Below are 18,366 nucleotides of genomic sequence, written 5' to 3'. Positions count from 1 at the left end.
CCTCGCTCCCCCAGCGCCCCTCCAGCCGGGGATGCGAGTCACAAAAGCCGTCGGCACACGGAGGGGACGGGACGGGAAGGGCCGGGCTGGGAGGGACCGAAGGGACCCCAGAGGGGGCACGGGGTGAGAAATGGGGCGGAGGGGGCACGGAACTCGGGGGGGGGGGGAGAAGGGGAGAGACACGGCTCCTCACTCACCCGTCCTTGCGCTTGGCTTTGTAGACGTGCCCGTAGGTGCCCCTGCCCACCTTGCAGCCCTCGTACTCGAAGAGGTCCTCCACCCGCTCCCGCTCGCCGGTCAGCTTCACCTTGAAGTCATAGTCCATCTTCGGCGCCCCCCCCCCCCCCCCAGCCACCACCACACCGGGCAGCAGCCGCTGCCCCCCCCACACAGGCAGCCGCGCACCCCCCGCCCCCCGGGCAGCAGGACGAGGACGAGGAGGAGGAGGAGGAAGACGACGAAAAGGAGGAGGAGGAGGAGGAGGAGGAGGAGGAGGAGGAGGAGGAAGGCCCCGGGCCGCCCCCCGCCTCCCTCCCCAGCCCCGCTCCCCGCCCGCCCGGCGGCACCCAGCCGGTCTCTCCCCCGGCGGAATACGGCCGCGGCGCCTGACGGCACTGTCGCAAAGCGGCGTCGCAAAACCCCCGCCGCGGAGCCGCCGCCGCCTCCTCCTGCTCCCCGCCCGCCCGCCGGCCGCGTGGAAGGCGCCGGGGCCCCGCCCCCTCGCCCGGCCCGGCATACCTTGCGGCGCGGGGGATGCTGGGAAGTGTAGTGCGGTGGGTGGGGAGGGCACAGCGCGGCGCGGGGCATGACGGGAGTGGTAGTCCCGGCGGCGGGAGCGCGGGGCGCGCTGGGAAATGTAGTCCTCAGAGAATGAAGGGAGCTCAGCAGACCGGGGGCAGGGGCCGCCTTCTCTGCAAAATGTTCATTTTTTTCGTTAGTTTTCCCTGCCAGCTGCGTTAAATGCCACTCGCAACTAATATATAAATCCATTTTTTGCTGCGTTGCTCTGTTTGCACAGACTTTTTAGTCTGGGGCTCCTTCCCAGGTCCCACACGGGCTCTTCTTATCAACCAATACTCAATCACACGTCCCCATGCCGCCAGAATGTCCACTTTGTTGGTCTTTCTTTTTTCTTTTTCCCCCCTTTTCTGTGTGTAAAGAAAAAAAATCATACTAGCACAGTATGAACAACTTCTGGAAACCTTGCAGTTGCTAATGTGCAGATGTGTCAGCAGAACACTGGCAGCATTTAGGAGCGCAGTTTACTTAAAGCTAAAGTGCTGCTCCTGCAAACAGTTTGGTTTGTAAAGTGAATAAGCCAGAGAATCAGTTCTAAAGAATCTTGACAGATCTTCAAAATTCTGCCTAGCTTACTTCTTCTTCTTCTTCTTCTTCTTCTTCTTCTTCTTCTTCTTCTTCTTATTATTATTATTATTATTATTATTATTGAAAAGAGCCTTACTGTAGGAAAAGAAACCCTAATATTGACTATTATTTTATTGTTTTATATTATTTCAACAAACTGCATCATAGAAAGGGATCTCTGGAAGTTTGCTAATTCAATATCTTTCTTAAAACAGGGTTACTATTAAATTCAGGTTGCCTGAGGCTCTGTCTTGAAAACCTCCATGGAGGGAAATTCCACAGCCTCTCCAGACCTGACTGTCCTCAGGGTGAAAATTCTTGTCCTTATACCTACCCTAAACATCCCTTCTTTCAAATGTATGGCAACAGCCTCTCCTCCCGCTGTGCACTTGGGCAAAAAGCCTGGCCCTGTCTTCTTTGCCAGTGCTGGCAGGCTGCCCCTTCTCCCAGCAGAACAAGCCCTGGTGCCCACAGTCTCCCACATGGACGTGCTCCAGCCCATGACCGTCTTGGTGCTCACTGCTCAGCTCCCAAAATATTGGCAGCTTACCAATATTTTTCAGTATCAATATTGTTCCACTGAAGACCCCCAACCCAGGCACTGTATTATTAAGTTATGTATTAAAAGGTTCTACTTACATATGTAATAAATCTAATAAGGTTACTTTCTAAAGAAATTAAAAGACTGAACAATCAAATTAAAGCAGACTTTCAGAATTTACTTTGAAAAAAAAAAATAGTAATTGCCTGAGGTTTGCTGCCCTCTAAAGGCTACCTTTATTATTATTGCAGAGGAAGTGTTTTATTGTGGAAAGTATCCCTTCAGTGCAATAATAATAATAATCGAGGAAAGAAAGATCTACTGTTGTTATTATTGTGCTAACTATGTGGCATAAAATAAGCAAATACTGCACGTAGTTATACTGTACTGTTGTGAAGCATGAATATAAAATGAACAGAGAATTCTGCACTGTAGGGAAGGTCAGTAGAAAAAGTCGAAAAAGGAGTATTTCAGTAGAAGCTTTGAGTAAGGATATATGAGTTTATTCATCTATTTTCCTAAAATATGTTATAACCTTCTTCTGGATGAGCAGTCCGTATATGGGCTTGATAGAAGTGAAGTTTTTGTGTTTGACTGTGATTGCTAAACATCAGACTATGAGAGAAAAAGATTTTAATAACAAGGCAAAGGAAATTTGTGGGAAGAAACCATTTTTTTTCTCTAAGAGAGCCTTGTATACTACTTTGTATACAAGGCAGGTACTCTGGCTTTTATTACCAAAGTAAAATTGGTGCTCAGGAAAGACTATTTTAATTATGCCAGGCCAGGGAAATCATAGTATAATGTGGTAATCTCTAATTATTCCTGGTGTGGCAAGGAACCTGAATAACAACAAGGGTTTCATTTCTTTTATACACGCAATATAAAGGAGTGGCCCCACGCATAGCCGCATTGCTAAAAATCTCCCCCCCACACGCTGTCAATTTGTCTGGTGGAAGTCAGTTACTGGCACAAAAGAAGGGTAATCTAACGAGAAAACAAAATGTAGCATGTCTGTAAACCCTTTTCTCAACCAGAATAAACAAATCCTGGAGCTTGTTGTTAAAATGGGGAGCAGAGGTTATCGTCCTGGGCACCAGAGCCTCGCTCTTCCCCTCACCTCACGCATTGCAGAGGGGTCGCTTTTACATCAAGAGCAGTGGCATAACAAATATGCACACTTTGTGTACTTCTGAAAGGAAATTTGAACAAAATTATCAGCAGTTTGGATATCCTAGGAAGGAGGTGCTTTTACAGAGCTAAGGTATCCTTGCGAAATCCTCTCCTTTTGCTAACAGTTCCTACGAGTTGTGAAATGCGCCTGTCGGGAGCAATCTGCAGAAGCAACTCAGAAGGGAAAGTTTGTGTACAAAACTTTTTTTTTTTTTTTTTTTTTTTTTTTTGTGGAAAGTTTGTGTACGCCGTCAGCATCATGTGGGATTTGTAAAAGGGTTTGCAACCGGTGTGAAAAATTTACACGGCTCTACGCTTCGAGTGGGGGAGAATGCGGAGAACAAGGTAGGGAATGAAAAAAAAAAAAATGAAGAAGTGAGAAAAAAATATATATTTATTGAGAATATATGAAGGGATATGCTTGAGGGGGAGACGCTGCAGGACCAGGCGAGGCTCCTGAGGCGCCGCCGCCACCCCCCTTCCCCTCAGGGCTCTCCTCACAGCCCCGCCCCGCGCGCGCCCCGCCCGTTGGCCCCAACGGCCACGGCGCGCGCCCGGGCCGGGCCGGGCCGCGCATGCGCAGGGCGGCGCTGGGCGGAGCGGGGCCGGGCTCGGAACCTGCGCGTCGCGGCTGCCGGCAGCCGCCCGGACCGCAATCGGGGCTGGAGCGCGCCGCCCGCACAGCGACGGGTCGGTTGTGAGGAGGGAGTTTTATTTTATTTTATTTACCTGTTTTTCAACGTTTTTACCTCATTTTCTTTCCCGGCCGGGAGGGGAGGGGGAGAACGCGGAGCGGGGCCGGGCTGTGAGGGCTGCCCGGCCGCACGCAGCCCCGGCACCCCCTTGGCCGGGCCCTGCTGGGCACCGTTGGAGGCCGGCCGGGCCCGGCGGCCGTTAGCGGCGGTTGGTGGCGGTTGGTGGCGGTTGGGGGGGGGGGGGTTAGAACGCGGGGGGAGGGGGCGCAGCGGCAGGGCCCGCGGCCTACCGCGCCCCGCCGCCATTGGCCGGCGGCCGGCAGGCGGCCCGCTGATTGGCCGCGGGAGCTGTCAATCACCGCGCGCGGCGCCTCCCCTCCCTCAGGCGGCCGGGCCGGGGGTCGCCGCCCGCCGCCCCCTGAGGCACCGACCCGGGGGGCGGGGGGGAAGGGTCGGTGCCTCACGGCGCTGCCGCTCTGTCTGTCTGTCTGTCCGGCCTCACGCAGGGGCTGGTGGGTCCTCTCTGTCTCTTTTCTCCCCTTTTTTTTTTTTTTTTTGTTCCGATTCGGTGAGATCATCTCGCCCGGAGGCTGGAGTGTGACAGAAATGCTAAGTGGCGCCGCCGGTTCCCTCGTCTAAACGCGCTTGTCGTCCTTGCTTGCAGCCGGTAGCCTTGCGGGAAATGGATGCCCGAGGGAGGTGGGGACAGGAACCCGCGGAAGGGGGCCAAAACCTGAAAGCCTAAGGTATATGGAGCTTAGGTAAAAACGAACGTGTGTCCTAGCGAGTGCGCTGAAGTAGCTGTCAGTTAAGGGGTAAAAGAGTCTCAGGCTAAATGTTCCACCAAACATGAACTGTTGCAGTGTGACACCTGTTTCTTTGCAATGCAAGAGTAATTCCGAGTCATGAAGGCCTTTCAATTCCACATTTTTACACCTTACCACTGAGAACCCTTCAGCTCGTCAATACTCTGAGTATCTTGAGTGCCAGAGCATTTCGTTATGGTGCTCTTGATACCCTGCAGATTTCAATACCCTAAAATACTTCAAGGGCCAAAGCACTTCGTTTTGATGTTTGATAATAATAACTATGGGTAGTGGATGCCATGCAAACAGATGGGACAACCGAACACTTCACACTTCTTATCGTTTCTAAGTGAGTCATTTAAAGAGTGTGACTAATCGCCCCACCATACAGTTGTCAACAAAGCAGTATTTTTTTTCTACCACCCACGAAAACTGAGGAAGAGGTTTCCAGGTTTTGTATGGATGCAAAATGAAAAGTGAAGAGCCTCTTTTGAGCAACAGTTGGAATGTAGATCGAGGGAGACGGCATGCGATGGACTTTCCGTCTCTAGAGCTTACTTGGGACTGTTCTGTGCAGCACGTGGCGATACATCCAGGAAGTCAGTTAACTTACTGGTAGGGCAAACAGCAGCACTTACTGTCAGGCTTTCATCTAAATAACAGCTTTAAATGAATTTTATCTGTCCTCTTCCCCTTTTCTGTTTATCTCAAGTTGTAAGTCATTAAGGGCAGAGGCACTTTCTGTAATGTTTGGTGCAGGATGGGTTGGGCATTTTCCTGACAACAGCCAAGAGTTGGTGCCATCAGGATGATGATAATGCTCTGACCGTGTGCTGAGTGGCGGGAGGAGACAATTGCATTTGCTTTGAGGAAACCACGGTAATAAGAGCTGGCTGAGAAATCGGTGTTTCAGAGTGTGATAGGAGAAGTGACCTGATTTGAATGTAGCCACGAACAGAAGTCAGCGATTACTTAGCTTGTGAGGTTGAGCAAAGAGAGAGAGAGTAAGTTAACAGCCCCCACAAACATCATCAGAATAGAAAAGGTCTTGAAAGGGAGATACTTGGATGTGACTTTAAGTTAAATGAGTTAAGGAGCTAGGAGAGAAGCATTACGTACTTATTGGATGCAGGATAGAGGTGAATGACAAGACTGGTTGGGAAGGGACGTTTGCAAGCACAGTTACCTGCGGTGGGGGGAAAAGTAGCATTTGGGATGGAAAATGAGGAGATGAAGGATGCATCAGAATGGATCCACAAGAGAATGTAAGCAAGGTACATTAAATGTGTGCCAGTGTCTGCTCGTGGCAAATACATTTCCTGATTCTTCGTGTCTTTTGGCAGCATCGACAAAGATTTGCTCTGTACTGAATGTGTCTAATAGTTAGGTGGTTTGGTCTGTTTGTTGGCTCATGAGCTTTCCTGGGAAGACTAATTACTGAGTGGGAGTGTGCTGAGATTGCTGCTCTGTTTCCCCATTTAATGCTTGGAGAGAGTTGGATATGTGGGTCAACTCACACCTCCCCCCCAGAAAGCAAACAAAGAAGCATGTAACCAATAACTTCTTCTCTGCAGTAAATGGAATGGTGCTATCTGGTGAGTCTTTTGGCCAGGCGACCTCTTTAGGAGTGATCTGCTCTGTCGGTTGTCTACCTCAGCAGGTGTTACAGGTGACTGTAAAAATCTGAAGCCCTGTTGAAAGGATAAGGCATTGCTCTCTCTTAAACTGAATACTGGAGGACAGGTTTTCTTCAGGTAGTTCTCAGGTGGCCTAGAATTGAGTCATAAGCAGAGAGAGCAGGTAGTAGCACAGCAATCAGGAGGGATGATGCCTCTTCCTGCTCCTAGGAGGCTGGCTGGCTGTGCCTTCTCAGGGCATGGCCACGCTGGTTCAGTGCTCAGAAGATCTGTGGGTAAGCACAGCCTTTATTCTCCCACAGCACTTTTCTGGAGATGTGTGTTCCTTTGTTAGCTAATCCTCAGATTAAAGATGGCAGGGTACAAGTAATGTCAGAATGTCACAAGAATAATTTCCATCAAAAATGTATCTGTAGGCTTTGTGCTAAGGGCGTGGTGGTAGTGACTGAGATAATGCTGTAGTCTCACGTGCTTATCAGTAAATGTTTCGAGCGGAAGATAGGCTTCTCCAAAGCAGTAACTGTGGTTGTCAGAAGTTGCACTGAATAATCACAGAGCAGTGTTTTCAGTGATATTTTAGCCTCTAAAATACTACACGTTGCTGTTGTATTTCCCTCAGGAGAGGGGAAACAGATTGTTACCCTTTGATTTCCTATAATATCCTTACTTGGCTAAAAATAAGTTTGACTCTGCTATTGTATTTTAAAGTTGGTGTACCAACTGGTGTGCCTTTTCAATAGGAAAAAGGGACTTCTGGCTGTCTCTGTGCAAGTTAGAAGCAAAATACTTGCACAAAGTGATTCATCTTAACCATCTTTAGCTATTTATTAATAAACTAACTTAATTGAAAATGCTGGGAACTTCGTAAATTTGGTAAATTCCTACCTTAATAATTCTGCAGTCTAACCTTCCGATTTTGTGCAGGACAACCTGGCATTCCCATTATGGATCGCTCTCGGCACCGTGCAGGGAACGGCAATGAGCAGGCGTCTTCACGAGAGCACAGCTACGGCGAGGATGAGAGGCAGCGGCAGCGGGAGCGCCTCAGCAGGGAGGAAGCCTATTACCAGTTCATCAATGAGCTCAACGAAGAAGACTACAGGCTGATGAGAGACCGCAACCTGCTCGGCACTCCTGGTAAGATGGGGGTGCCCTCAGCAGAGAAGTTGTAATGTGAAGTAATGCTGCTGTCATCAGGCACCGCATGTGCTTGTACAACTTCAGTAGCCTGGCAGCTGTTCTTTTTGTAGAAAAGGGGGAAAATCTTACATTTCTGTTTAAAATTAATGATAGCCAATAAAAGTTACCTTAAACAAGATACTCAAGCTGGAAGAAAAATAGAACTTTCTCAAGCACAACACCTCTCTCTTGGTGATATCCAAGCCCAAATAATTAACTTCTGGTGAACTAAAGTAGCTGTTCATCCGTGCTGTTTTTTTTGGGCTTCTGAGTTGCTGGAAGCCAGCGTGCTCTTGGCAACACATTCAGCATCCACACACCTCCCCTCCTTTGTACTTGCTTCCTCTGTTATCTGTTTACCTGTCTTCCAATTTCACGCTGGTGCTCTGTAAATTTAATTAATTTTACCTAGTTTCTGAAGATTTTTCTTCAAGATAGAAAACACCGTTACTTCTTCATGGCTGTGTTGAGCCAATAAGTGTCTTATCTAACGGCATTATCAAAATGTAAATTTTTTTCAGGGGAAATAACAGCAGAAGAGTTGCAGCAACGTTTGGAGGGGGCTAAGGAGCGTCTGGCATCACAGGCTGATCTGGAAAACAGAGAAGGTGAAGGTAGAGCTGTTGGAGGTAAATAGACTTCGTTTGTATGTTTGTGTAGTACGTGATGCGTAAATACTATTCTGTATGGATGTTTATGGAAATGCTGGCCAACTTCAGAACCAGCCATTTCATGTTTTTTTACCCATTCTGCCTCAGTGAAATGTTCTCCAATTAAGAGAGATTTTGTAGAGATGGAAAATGAACTTAGAATCAGTTCTCATGAAATATTTCCACGTGAGCCACAGATTGGTTTCTCTTTTTCTGGTTTGCCTTTGGTAGTAAATCTAAGAGCACAGAAATAATTTTCACTTTTAATTCTTAAAAGGTTTTATTGTATGTTAGAGGAGTTAGAACTGAAAAGAAATTAATGGGACAACTGTTATCCTCTGTGCTGATTTTTGTTCTGTTTCTGTTTGTTTTAACAGTGAGGTTGGTATTATATATGCTGTCCTTATTTCCCAGCAGTATTGGCTTAATTATTTGGCCAATTTGTCAGATTTAGGAAAGGAATAGTCAACTCAGGGGGAAGAGGGAATATACCAAACACTTTATTTATATAGCATATTTTCAGCAAAATGATATTAGCCGTAGAAAGGCGGCTGTCCTGCTAGTGTAACATCGCTGAAGTCGGGGCTCAGCAAGCATAGAGGATTTGGAATGCATCATCGTGTGTTGAGCACAGTTGTATGAACATTTACGATTCTGTGTTTCTCTCAGATTCTGACGTTCTTGGAGAAAACTCAAACGGCGATTCTTTGCTGGAATGGCTGAACACGTTTCGTCGCACAGGCAATGCCACTCGCAGTGGACAGAGTGGGAACCAAACCTGGAGAGCTGTGAGTCGAACAAATCCAAACAGTGGGGAATTTCGATTTAGTCTTGAAATCAACATAAATCATGAGCACAACAGTTTTGAAACTGCTGGTGAAGAGTACGTGGGTATAGATAGTAGCAGGGTGTATTTAGAAAGAAGACATCAAAGAGCTGTCAGTCCCATAACCACACGAACGAGGAGCAGGACTGCGAGAGAGGCCAACAGTGAGACTTCAGGCACTGCGAGGACCAGGTCTTTAAGAAGTTCTGTGGCGCAGAGCTCCGAAGCAGCCTCGCACCCAGTCTCAGGGAGGCTCAGGAGTAGAACGAGGGAGTTGGCAGGCCTTCACCAAACCAGTGCTACACGTAATAATTCTACAGCTGCTGGCGAGCAGAGAGAAACGCCAGAAAGAGGTCCTTCAGCAGGAGTCACAAGAGGCAGATCTAGAACTAACGTTCGGATGAATTCAAACCAAAGACTGGAAATTCTGCGGTTGAGATCTACTCTGAGTAGTCGAAGCCGCTCCCCACTTCAAAGGCAAGGTGACACTGCTCGTTCTGAGGAACACGGGCAGAGACAGGATAGAAATACACAGCAAGCCACCAGAACCAGAAGACAAACAGCACAGCTTTCTACGCAGCCTGCCGAAGAACAAGCAAGAGGTGCTGCTCAGACTCCTCAGGTTTCCAGTGCAGCCCCGTCCTTGGGAATAACTTTAGAGGAGGAGGAATCTAGTAGGCCGGTAGCTGCTGTTAGAAGGCATCCAACGATTACACTAGATCTTCAGGTGAGAAGAATTCGGCCTGGAGAAAACCGAGATCGGGACAGTATTGCTAGCAGGACTCGTTCTAGAGTAGGAATGGCAGAAAACACAGTTACCTTTGAAAGTGACAGTGGGGGATTTCGGCGCACGATATCGCGATCAGAACGTGCGGGTATTCGAACCTACGTTAGCACTATACGGATACCTCTTCGCCGGATTTCAGAAACCGGGCTCGGTGAACCTTCATCGGTGGCCCTTCGATCGATCCTTAGGCAGATTATGACCGGTTTTGGAGAACTGAGTTCTTTAATGGAAACTGAATCTAACTCGGAAATGCAAAGAGGCAGCCATCACTTACCAGATGTACACGCGGAGCAGAATAACTCCGGTGCAGCCAACAGCGGCAGTGATCCAAGTGAGTTTTCTTCTAGGAATGGGCACGCGGCAGAAGGTGGGAGCGAAACAAACGGACAGAGCGATGATGTTCAGCACTACGGCCGCAGCAATGAAAACCAAGATAGCAGGCAGTCTCAAGATGCTAACAACCTAGTGGAAAATGGAACGCTGCCCATTCTTCGTCTCGCCCACTTCTTCCTGTTGAACGAAGATGACGAAGACGAGCGTTTAAGAGGTTTAACCAAAGAGCAGATTGACAATCTTTCCACGCGGAATTATGGGGATATTCACACTGAAGATGAAATAAGTAAAACGTGTAGTGTTTGCATTAATGAATACGTAACAGGAAATAAGCTAAGGCAGTTACCTTGCATGCATGAGTTTCATATTCATTGTATTGATCGCTGGCTTTCTGAAAACTCCACTTGCCCGATTTGTCGGCAGCCTGTTTTGGGGTCTAACGCCACAGACAACGGCTAAAACAATTTATACTGCTCAGTATTCAAGGGTTTACTTCTGCTCTGTTTCTGATGAGCCAGATCAAATGAGTTGACTTGCATAGGGGTCCATTTGTGTGGGGAGTTTTGTTAGGTTTCTTTAAAAATAATAGGAAACTTGTCTAAATCTAGCAATGTAAATACTATTTTTCTCCAAGTGCAGATCTAGGAGTACACATAGAACCAAATGATATCGGTAAAGTTTATATTTTTTTAGGTAATTTTGTTATGCTAAGCACTTTTGTAAATACAGAAATGCAATAGTTAATCAGTCCTGCTTAATGTATGTTTTTTTTAACAGTGTAATGGACTCACTTTATTTAGATGACAAATTGTTTCACACAGACCTACCACTGTGTTGAAAAATTAGAGTCTAAATAGCCATCCATTAGCTTTTTGTTCTAAGAACAATTTCTTTTACAGAGAGTCTCTTGCTGGATATGTTTGCTAAAGATATTTAAGTTACTTGAAGTGCTCATTTTAATATACAATATATTTTTTTTAACATTGAAATATCCTTTCCAAAAAACTTGCCAATTTGGTTCTATTTAAAATTTTTATGGCAATTTTTGCATGTGGTTTTACACAATGCTTAACGCTGACAAGTTCATACTCAAAAGCGGAGGGGTTAGTGACGTTATAAAATGTACATAATTAAATGCTGTCTTTGACAATCGCCGTCTTTTCAGTACAGACAGCAGTCAAATCAGTGACAATTCCGAGAGGGTCTGTCTTACTCAACACGATATTTGCTCAAGGAATAAATGAGCACCGAGGATGTCATTTTACTCTTCCAAATTACTCAATATTCATGTTGGTTTTTTTTGACTGCCTTAGTTTAAAGAGGGAAATAATTCCTTAACCATTATATTGTCTACAATATGCATGTTTTGTGCATCCTACTCAGAAAAAAAAAAAAAAAAACAAACAAAACAAAGGCTTGAAGTGTTTTTGTACAGAATTTTAAGGTACATGTATTACTAGTCCTCTTAAAACATGTCTGAGGACCAAATGGCAAAAGACACTAAAAAAGACAAAATAAGCTTCCCTTAAAGTTCCCAGATTACTGTATAATTAGATATTAAACTTTATACCAATAACTTATAAAGAAATAAAGTTACAAAATAAATAACGGAGGCTTTGTGTGAATTACTCTTGAGCCATATCCTGTCAATTGATAACAAGACTTAGTCCTTGGACTGCCTTGACAAGACACACTTCAGTTACGACATGTCGTCATGACAACGTTGAAGGGAAACGAAATGGTACAATCCCATCTTAATCTATGTCCTTTTCAGTTTTGCACATGAAAAGCTTGTGTTAGAAGCCCCACAGATTTGAGGTGCTTTTCTATTCCTAAAAGTAGTTCTAAGAAATTTCTTCAGAGATTTAAATGAGCTTAAGGATATTAGTAAGATCTCTTCTGATGTGATTTCGACTGCTAATTATTAGTAATGTTAACACCTTTCTTAAGTGCCTCCTTAGCAATATTAAAAAGTGAGGAGACTGAAATGTTATTATCAGAACTACTTTTTTTTTTTTCTTTTTTCTTGTTACGGACAGTGTGTAAATGCGTGGGTGCCTTCTGCTACTTCCTTTTCTCTGTCTGGTTTTCCTTTATATTTGATAGCTCCCTCACTCAGGTCCCACATCTGTAGAAACCGGCCTTTGACTTCCTGATGCCTTGCTGACTGGTTCTTTCCAAGACGTTTTGAAGTTAAATCCCTTACTGTGGGGAATATATATAAATACAGCTTTTGTTTGTTTGTTTGTTTGTTTGTTTGTTTTTAACTAACTAGTTCGAATTCTGCTTACGTGCTCACTAATGCCCTACAGGTTAGAGGGAGGATGCACATGGCTTCTTTCATTAAGATGGGATTTCATTGTGTAATGGTAAGAGCAAGATTTCTGATACAGTTCAGGACAGGATACCTGTAACTGAGCTACAGGTGGGGAATATTCAAATGTATGGTTAGTTTTCCATAGAAATCATGGGCTACTGGGTAGAAAGGATGAAGTCTTCCATGCTATATTGCTGTCCTGCTGCACATGAGCTGTCTCATGTTTACCCTTGACCTCATTTGAATGGGTGTCATTTGCTCATCATCTCCCTTCCCCAGCAAATTGTGTGGGTAGGGCCAAATAAAGCCTCAGCGGTTCAGTCTGGCATTGGTTTCTGTTGCTGGTATTCCTGTGGCGTTCCTTCAGTTCTCCGCTCCCACCCCCAAATACTATTTTACCTCCTCAGCGGTTTGTGGGTTCCTTGATCCAAGCCATCTGTGTGTTCGAGGGCTTGCTTTGTTCATTTATTTTCCATGCAATTCCTAGCAGTTTTCAACCCCATCAGTGTTCTTGATCCCTGCAGCTTCCCATTGCAGAGTTAGAGTTTCTGGTATGAAAAGTTTTTTGGTTTAATACCTTTTACTTTTTAAGACTCCTAGTTCTTGTATTTTAAGATGCAATGTCACCAAAAATAACATCTCCCTTTTCATTTTGCTAGTTGGAATCCTATAGATGTCCCTTCTCCACTATTGTAATTTAAAAAAAAAAAAAAAAATGTCCCTTCTCCACTATTGTAATTTATTTTTAACTTAGGAGACCTAATTCATCTCTTTCTACATAGAAGCTATTCTTTATTTGTAACTATTCCTGTTGCTCTTTAATAATGGGAGGACTAATACTCATGCAGTGTTCCAGATGTGGATGCAGTAAGCATTATGTGGTGATCCAATAGCACCTTTTTATCCCCTCTGCGGCCTTCTGAATAATTCCTACTGCTCTGTTTTTGATGTTGATAGCTGCTCAACACTGAGCTGATACCTTAACAAGTCATGCAAAAAGATTCACAATTTCTTTTCTGAATGCTGATTGCTACTCTTGAACTGATTGTTGCGTGCTGGTTTTATGTACTATAGTGTGCAGGTTTCTTTTCTTCCCTCTTGGATTATTTTGTTTTGTGTAAGTCAGATTTCCTCTACCCTTTCGTCATCCTGGGCACCATACCTTCTGTGATTTGTCCTTACTTTTAGTACCGCATTAATTCTGTACCGTTTGCAGATTCTATCACACACTCTTTGTTTCTTTTCCTGGTCCCTTATACATGCACTAAATATCACAGGTATTTCCACTAGCAGTGCCTTCTAGTTCAAAGGTTAACCGTTTATTTATAGCTGTTTAATCAGTAAACTTGTGATTTATTTTTTTTTTTTAATGAAAGAGTAGAAGTAAATGTATGAAGAACTTTGGACAATAAATATGTAATTATCCTTAAGATGCTACCTGTTGAGAACTTGAAATCCAGGTAAAGCACCCTCAGATTGAAGTTTGTGTGTTCATTATTAAATCCTGGTAGGTATCCCTGATTTCCATCCCGTGAGGTGATCCAATAGCATGTTTTATCCTTTGCAAGCGGCTGAGGAGAGGAATAATACTTGCTTATTTCTCATATTTCATGTAAAGGTGCAATAGCCTTTGCCTGTATCTTTTTTCACGGGTTTGGATATTTAAATACAGCTTTATAAATGTCATTAAAAAGTCATGTCATGTTATTAAAAGAAAAAAAAAAGGATATGCAAATTAGGACAGTGACATGACACTTGGGCTACTCAAGTTTGTGTATAAAGGCATCAAAGTACCGTTGTGCATCATTCATTTTCCAGAGCAACATCCAGTTCGTGTTGTGGTCTGCTATCACCAGAACAGCCTGAGGTCAGGTGCTAAAGCGAGAGCATATAAAGAACACTGGGACCACTCACTTAACTCTTAGTAGCTTCATCATTTTTGCAATATCAGTCAATCTTTGAGTAACTTTAAACATCTAACATTTCAAAGTAGCCCATGATAGGTTTATTTTTCAAAGAGCTTTTGTTCACAGGTGCATTAAAGGTGCAGATGTCTGGAAAATGGATGGAATACAGGTGTTTGAAATCCAGTTTGTTACCTGAATGCAGAAAATCAGCATTTCCTGTTATCTAACATTTCCGGTATTATCCAAAATGTAGTTTTGAAAACTTCAGTTCTGACGCAATATTGGGTTTTAGGGTCCAGGATTTGTACCTGAGTTTTATTTAGTCTTTTCTACAAAACAAAGCAGTGAAGCCAAAAGTTCAAATTCTGGAATGCCACAGGTTTTTGTTCTTTTCTTTCTTTCCTTCCTCCCTCATAAATTGTCAAGCCTCTGTCTCGCTAAGACAAATGATCCAACAATCCACTGTGTTCCTTTTCTCTTAAAATTCAGCATATTCAATAATTTGCTGTGGACATTTTAATTTAGTTGACTTTTACATCCCAACTAGAAGCTCTTTCCCTAGTGAAGCTCTCAGCTTTTTCTGGCAGCATCCATTAGCATATTTGCCCCCCTGTTTAAAATAATGCTTTGGCTACTGTGGAACTGCATTTGTCACCCTGGAGGCAGCAGGAGCCGGACACTTCCCAGCCCTGTTCCTGTGTCACAGCAACCAGGCTTCTTGAGGCTGTGCAATCTTAACAGTACTCAGTACAGGAAGCCTCAAAAACTCATATTCTCCCGTATTTATTGTCTAGTATGGAAGGTGTGATGTGTATGTGCTAATGGCTCCACGCACACTTTTCTTGCAGCATTTCCAGCACCAGCTGGTGTGAGTGATTGCCCTGTTGGACTGATGCTGCGCTTCTCAGGCTTGTGATTTAGAGAACATGTGATGATTTGGTGACCTGTCCATTCGTGCCTGTCAATTAATGCAAGGTTAGCTCTTTTTGCTATAAAAACATCCACTGGAAAGTATGTGCAGCCACATATTGTGTGTTACCTGGCTGGCAGTGCAAAGCTGCCAGCCCAGAGAGAGCACTGTGGTGCTGAGGTGTGCTAGGAGGTGGCCAGGCTTGGATCAAACTTCGAGTAAAAGGGATGCAGGAGGATAGTGAGAAACCAGCGGCGGTAAGGAACGGGTGAGAGTGGAGCTAAAAGCCCGCCCTGAGGCAGAGGGGTCACTAGTCCTTTGCTACCCAGAGTTCCTGTACGAAAGAAAGCTCAAACAATACAGATGGATTTATTTCTAGTGGCTTTCTTCCAGCAAGCATGGGGATAGCAGCAGCAGTGAGAATGGGAAACTCTCTTTGGCCTTGCAGGCAGGTGCCTACCTGTTGTAAGTGACAAGAATCCTCTTTTGCTATGCGCTGACAACGCTTATTCGCCAAGCCATAAGCTGACAGCAGAGCTATGTTTGCAGCTCTTGTGTCTGTCGTCGTAGTCAGAGAGATTGTGCCCGGTTCTGTGAAATGGGTGGCCAGAGATCTTTGCAGCCAGCTCGTTAATCTTACTGTGAAGGTTAAAATACAAGGAAGATCTTGTATAAGACAACAAAAGTGATAGTAACTTGATGTTCAGTGGGTGTACTGGAATTACCTGAAGACTTAGAGTAACCTGCAGTCACGGGTAGTAGGTGCTCAAATGTTGGAGTTGTGAAGTTGAGTAGGACCAAGCTGGGACACGTGAGAAGGGAGGCTGCCTGTGCCAACACAGCTTGGCTTTCTAGTGCTCCTCCACGCTTCCATTATTTCTCAGTACAAATGGGCCTCCCTCAGAGCACCAAGCTCACTTACTGAGCTGCTGTCAAATCTTTCTTTGTCTTTTGTTCTTGGACTCTGAGTCTTTTACTGGATGCTTTTAAATCCTTGTCTTTAAGGGAAGAATTTACTTCTTCATAAGTTAATTTGTGATGCTTTTTGCTCATGGTCATCTCCTCAATATATTTGAGAGAAGAATCTGCCTTGTACTTAGAAATATTTCCTACCATCTATCTCAGTTTTTCTTCATTATTTTTAATGAGCATTATTTCTCCAGCCGACTGTCTTCTATTCAGAAATTTAATAGGGTATGGTTTACATAAACGTAATTGTATGGCAAGACAGAAAGCTAAAAATAAAGAAATGTTAAAGATGAACAGCATCGTATCCTCAAACTATAAAAAATATCTTCTAAGCCATCTTTGGTTAATATCTAATAGACGTTTTCTGTTGCTCATCTGCTTCAGGATACACAGCTATTCGTACTGGCATCAGCCTGGGCTTACCTCGGGAAGAAGTAAGATGTTAAGTGACTTGTATTGTTGAAATTAAGAAAAGTAATTTTAGTTCTGTGGAAATAAATAGAAAATCATGGGCAGAAGCTTTAAAAATAACAATTTGTTTCAATTGAAATATTAAATTCAGGTCAACTGGCTGTGCTAATCCAGAACATGTCTAGAAAGCCTTAAATCTGAAAATAACTCAGAGCTGAATTGGACAAGAATGTTGAAAAGATACAGAGGACTTGCAGGCTAAGTTAATCAGTTTTTCCATTTCTTACATGTATTATGTTGTCAGTGACTTTCCAGCTGCTATTCTGGCCCTGTATGCCTCCCTAATAGCCTCTCCTTTAATAATACATAAACTAGAAATGGATTCCTTTGTTACAAAATCATTGCAAATTAGGCAGAAGTGCTTTAATTTCTTCCTATTCCTCAGACTCTTTCCATCTTCCTTTTCTTTTCTTTCAGTATTAATTAAATCTTTTTCTATACCTGCAACCATTTACAAGGGTTTTTTTCATTCTTTCATCTTAGGAGCAGACTATTTCTGCAAAGCTTGTTCCTCTGGCACTTCTGAAAAGTTCATGTGAGTCATTTACATGTCTAGAAAAAGGGAAATGATCAGGGATCATAGGCACATCCCTGCTAATTTTCATAGTTTTTCACGTTTATTGAACGCATGGTATCCCAGAATAGCTCCGAAACTAAAACAAGGGGATCACGTTGTTTTCATGTCCCAATATGTCCAATATTAGATCCATATCAGCAATGTCTGTTTATCATCAGAAACCAGAAAAGCAACAGAGAACTGTGAGGCCAGAGGTACAACGTGTAGGTGCTGCGCTGTGACCGGAGAGGTTTGTCACACACCCTGATCTGAACCTAACCAAAGAAGTTACACCTGGTGCGCTGGAGTTGCTGTGATGGGTTGCACGACCTCTCTGGGTTTGGCTCAGTGTCAGGTGTTCATTCTCTTCATGTTTTAAGGTTTTTATAAATACAAAGAGGGAATTAATTCATTGGATGGTTGGTTGTCTGATATATGATTAGTATAAATTTAAACTTTTGATCTAAAAACAGTAGCAATGGAAAATAGAACAGGAAATATGATAGGTTATCAGGTGGGCTTTAATACCAGGTTTCTTGCTAAGGCACAGGCACGGTTAAATCATGGTAATGGAAGTGCAGCAGCAAGGTTTGGCTTAGATCTGGTGTCAGCATGGTTGGGTTTGCATAGCCGAGCAGAATGGCACAGCCCAGGTCTATTAACAGAAGGCAGAGTGCTAAACTATGAAAAATAAACGTGTAAGAGTGTAAAGAAAGGAATCACAGGCATGTATACGAGGAGAATTTTCTGGAGTTATTGGCACCAAAACAAAGTTATTGGACCAAAAAAAAGTAGATGGGACCTTCAGACAACTGGGAGAAGCCTCATGTTCACAGGCCCTGGTCCCACAGGGGACTTGAACCGTGCTGACACCTGCTGCAAGATCCTCACAGCAGGGCACAAGCTGTCCAGGAGATTTCTGGATCATTGTCTCACAAATGAGACACCAAATATGACACCAAACTTGGAGGAGTTGTGGACTCAAATGAGGGCGTAAAGGCCTTGCAGAGGGATCTGGACAGGTTGGAGAGCTGGGCAATCACCAACCGCATGAAGTTCAATAAGAGCAATGCCGGGTCCTGCACCTGGGACGGGGAAACCCTGGCTGCATGTACAGACTGGGCGATGAGACGCTGGAGAGCAGCCTAGAAGAGAGGGATCTGGGGGTCGTGGTAGACAGCAAGTTGAATATGAGCCAGCAGTGTGCCCTGGCAGCCAGGAGGGCCAATCGTATCCTGGGGTGC

At 44.4% G+C, this 18,366-nt stretch overlaps 2 protein-coding genes across 6 annotated transcripts in view; one reads left to right on the top strand and one right to left on the bottom strand.

Annotated features, from left to right (window-relative positions):
- The window catches only part of CDK8 (cyclin dependent kinase 8), a 72,499-nt gene extending 72,149 nt beyond the window's left edge, over positions 1–350 (bottom strand). For 2 of the 3 annotated variants that reach the window (XM_084539263.1, XM_084539264.1), the window contains exon 1: positions 198–350. In XM_084539263.1, the coding sequence (XP_084395389.1) occupies positions 198–325 (128 nt within the window). In that variant the 5' untranslated portion in view covers positions 326–350. The remainder of the gene's footprint in view (positions 1–197) is intronic. The other variant, XM_084539265.1, reaches the window with a different exon arrangement.
- Positions 351–3,671: 3,321 nt separating this feature from the next.
- RNF6 (ring finger protein 6) lies at positions 3,672–11,980 on the top strand. 3 transcript variants are annotated; one of them, XM_084532603.1, is made up of 5 exons: positions 3,676–3,769; positions 4,439–4,520; positions 7,142–7,354; positions 7,918–8,025; positions 8,716–11,980. In XM_084532603.1, the coding sequence occupies exons 3-5, from the start codon at positions 7,162–7,164 to the stop codon at positions 10,449–10,451; spliced, it is 2,037 nt and encodes a 678-aa protein (XP_084388729.1). In that variant the 5' UTR covers positions 3,676–3,769; positions 4,439–4,520; positions 7,142–7,161; the 3' UTR covers positions 10,452–11,980. The 3 variants fall into 3 exon arrangements, with proteins under 3 accessions (XP_084388731.1, XP_084388729.1, XP_084388730.1); XM_084532605.1 differs by lacking the exon at positions 4,439–4,520 and having other exon boundaries at positions 3,672–3,769; XM_084532604.1 differs by lacking the exon at positions 3,676–3,769 and having other exon boundaries at positions 4,117–4,520.
- Positions 11,981–18,366: the final 6,386 nt, after the last annotated feature.

This window comes from Aythya ferina (assembly GCF_964211825.1).
Source record: "Aythya ferina genome assembly, chromosome: 1".
In the NCBI taxonomy this organism is placed as follows: domain Eukaryota; kingdom Metazoa; phylum Chordata; class Aves; order Anseriformes; family Anatidae; genus Aythya; species Aythya ferina.
Note: the sequence above shows the minus strand (reverse complement) of the source record. Positions and strands in the feature narration are given on the sequence as shown.

What these genes read in the sequence shown, in the direction of transcription:
- RNF6 (XM_084532605.1), top strand. Translation starts at nt 7,162, where the DNA reads ATGGATCGCTCTCGGCACCGTGCAGGGAACGGCAATGAGCAGGCGTCT. An exon ending in CAACCTGCTCGGCACTCCTG is followed by an intron (nt 7,355 to 7,917) that starts GTAAGATGGGGG and finishes AATTTTTTTCAG; the next exon opens with GGGAAATAACAGCAGAAGAG. An exon ending in TGAAGGTAGAGCTGTTGGAG is followed by an intron (nt 8,026 to 8,715) that starts GTAAATAGACTT and finishes TGTTTCTCTCAG; the next exon opens with ATTCTGACGTTCTTGGAGAA.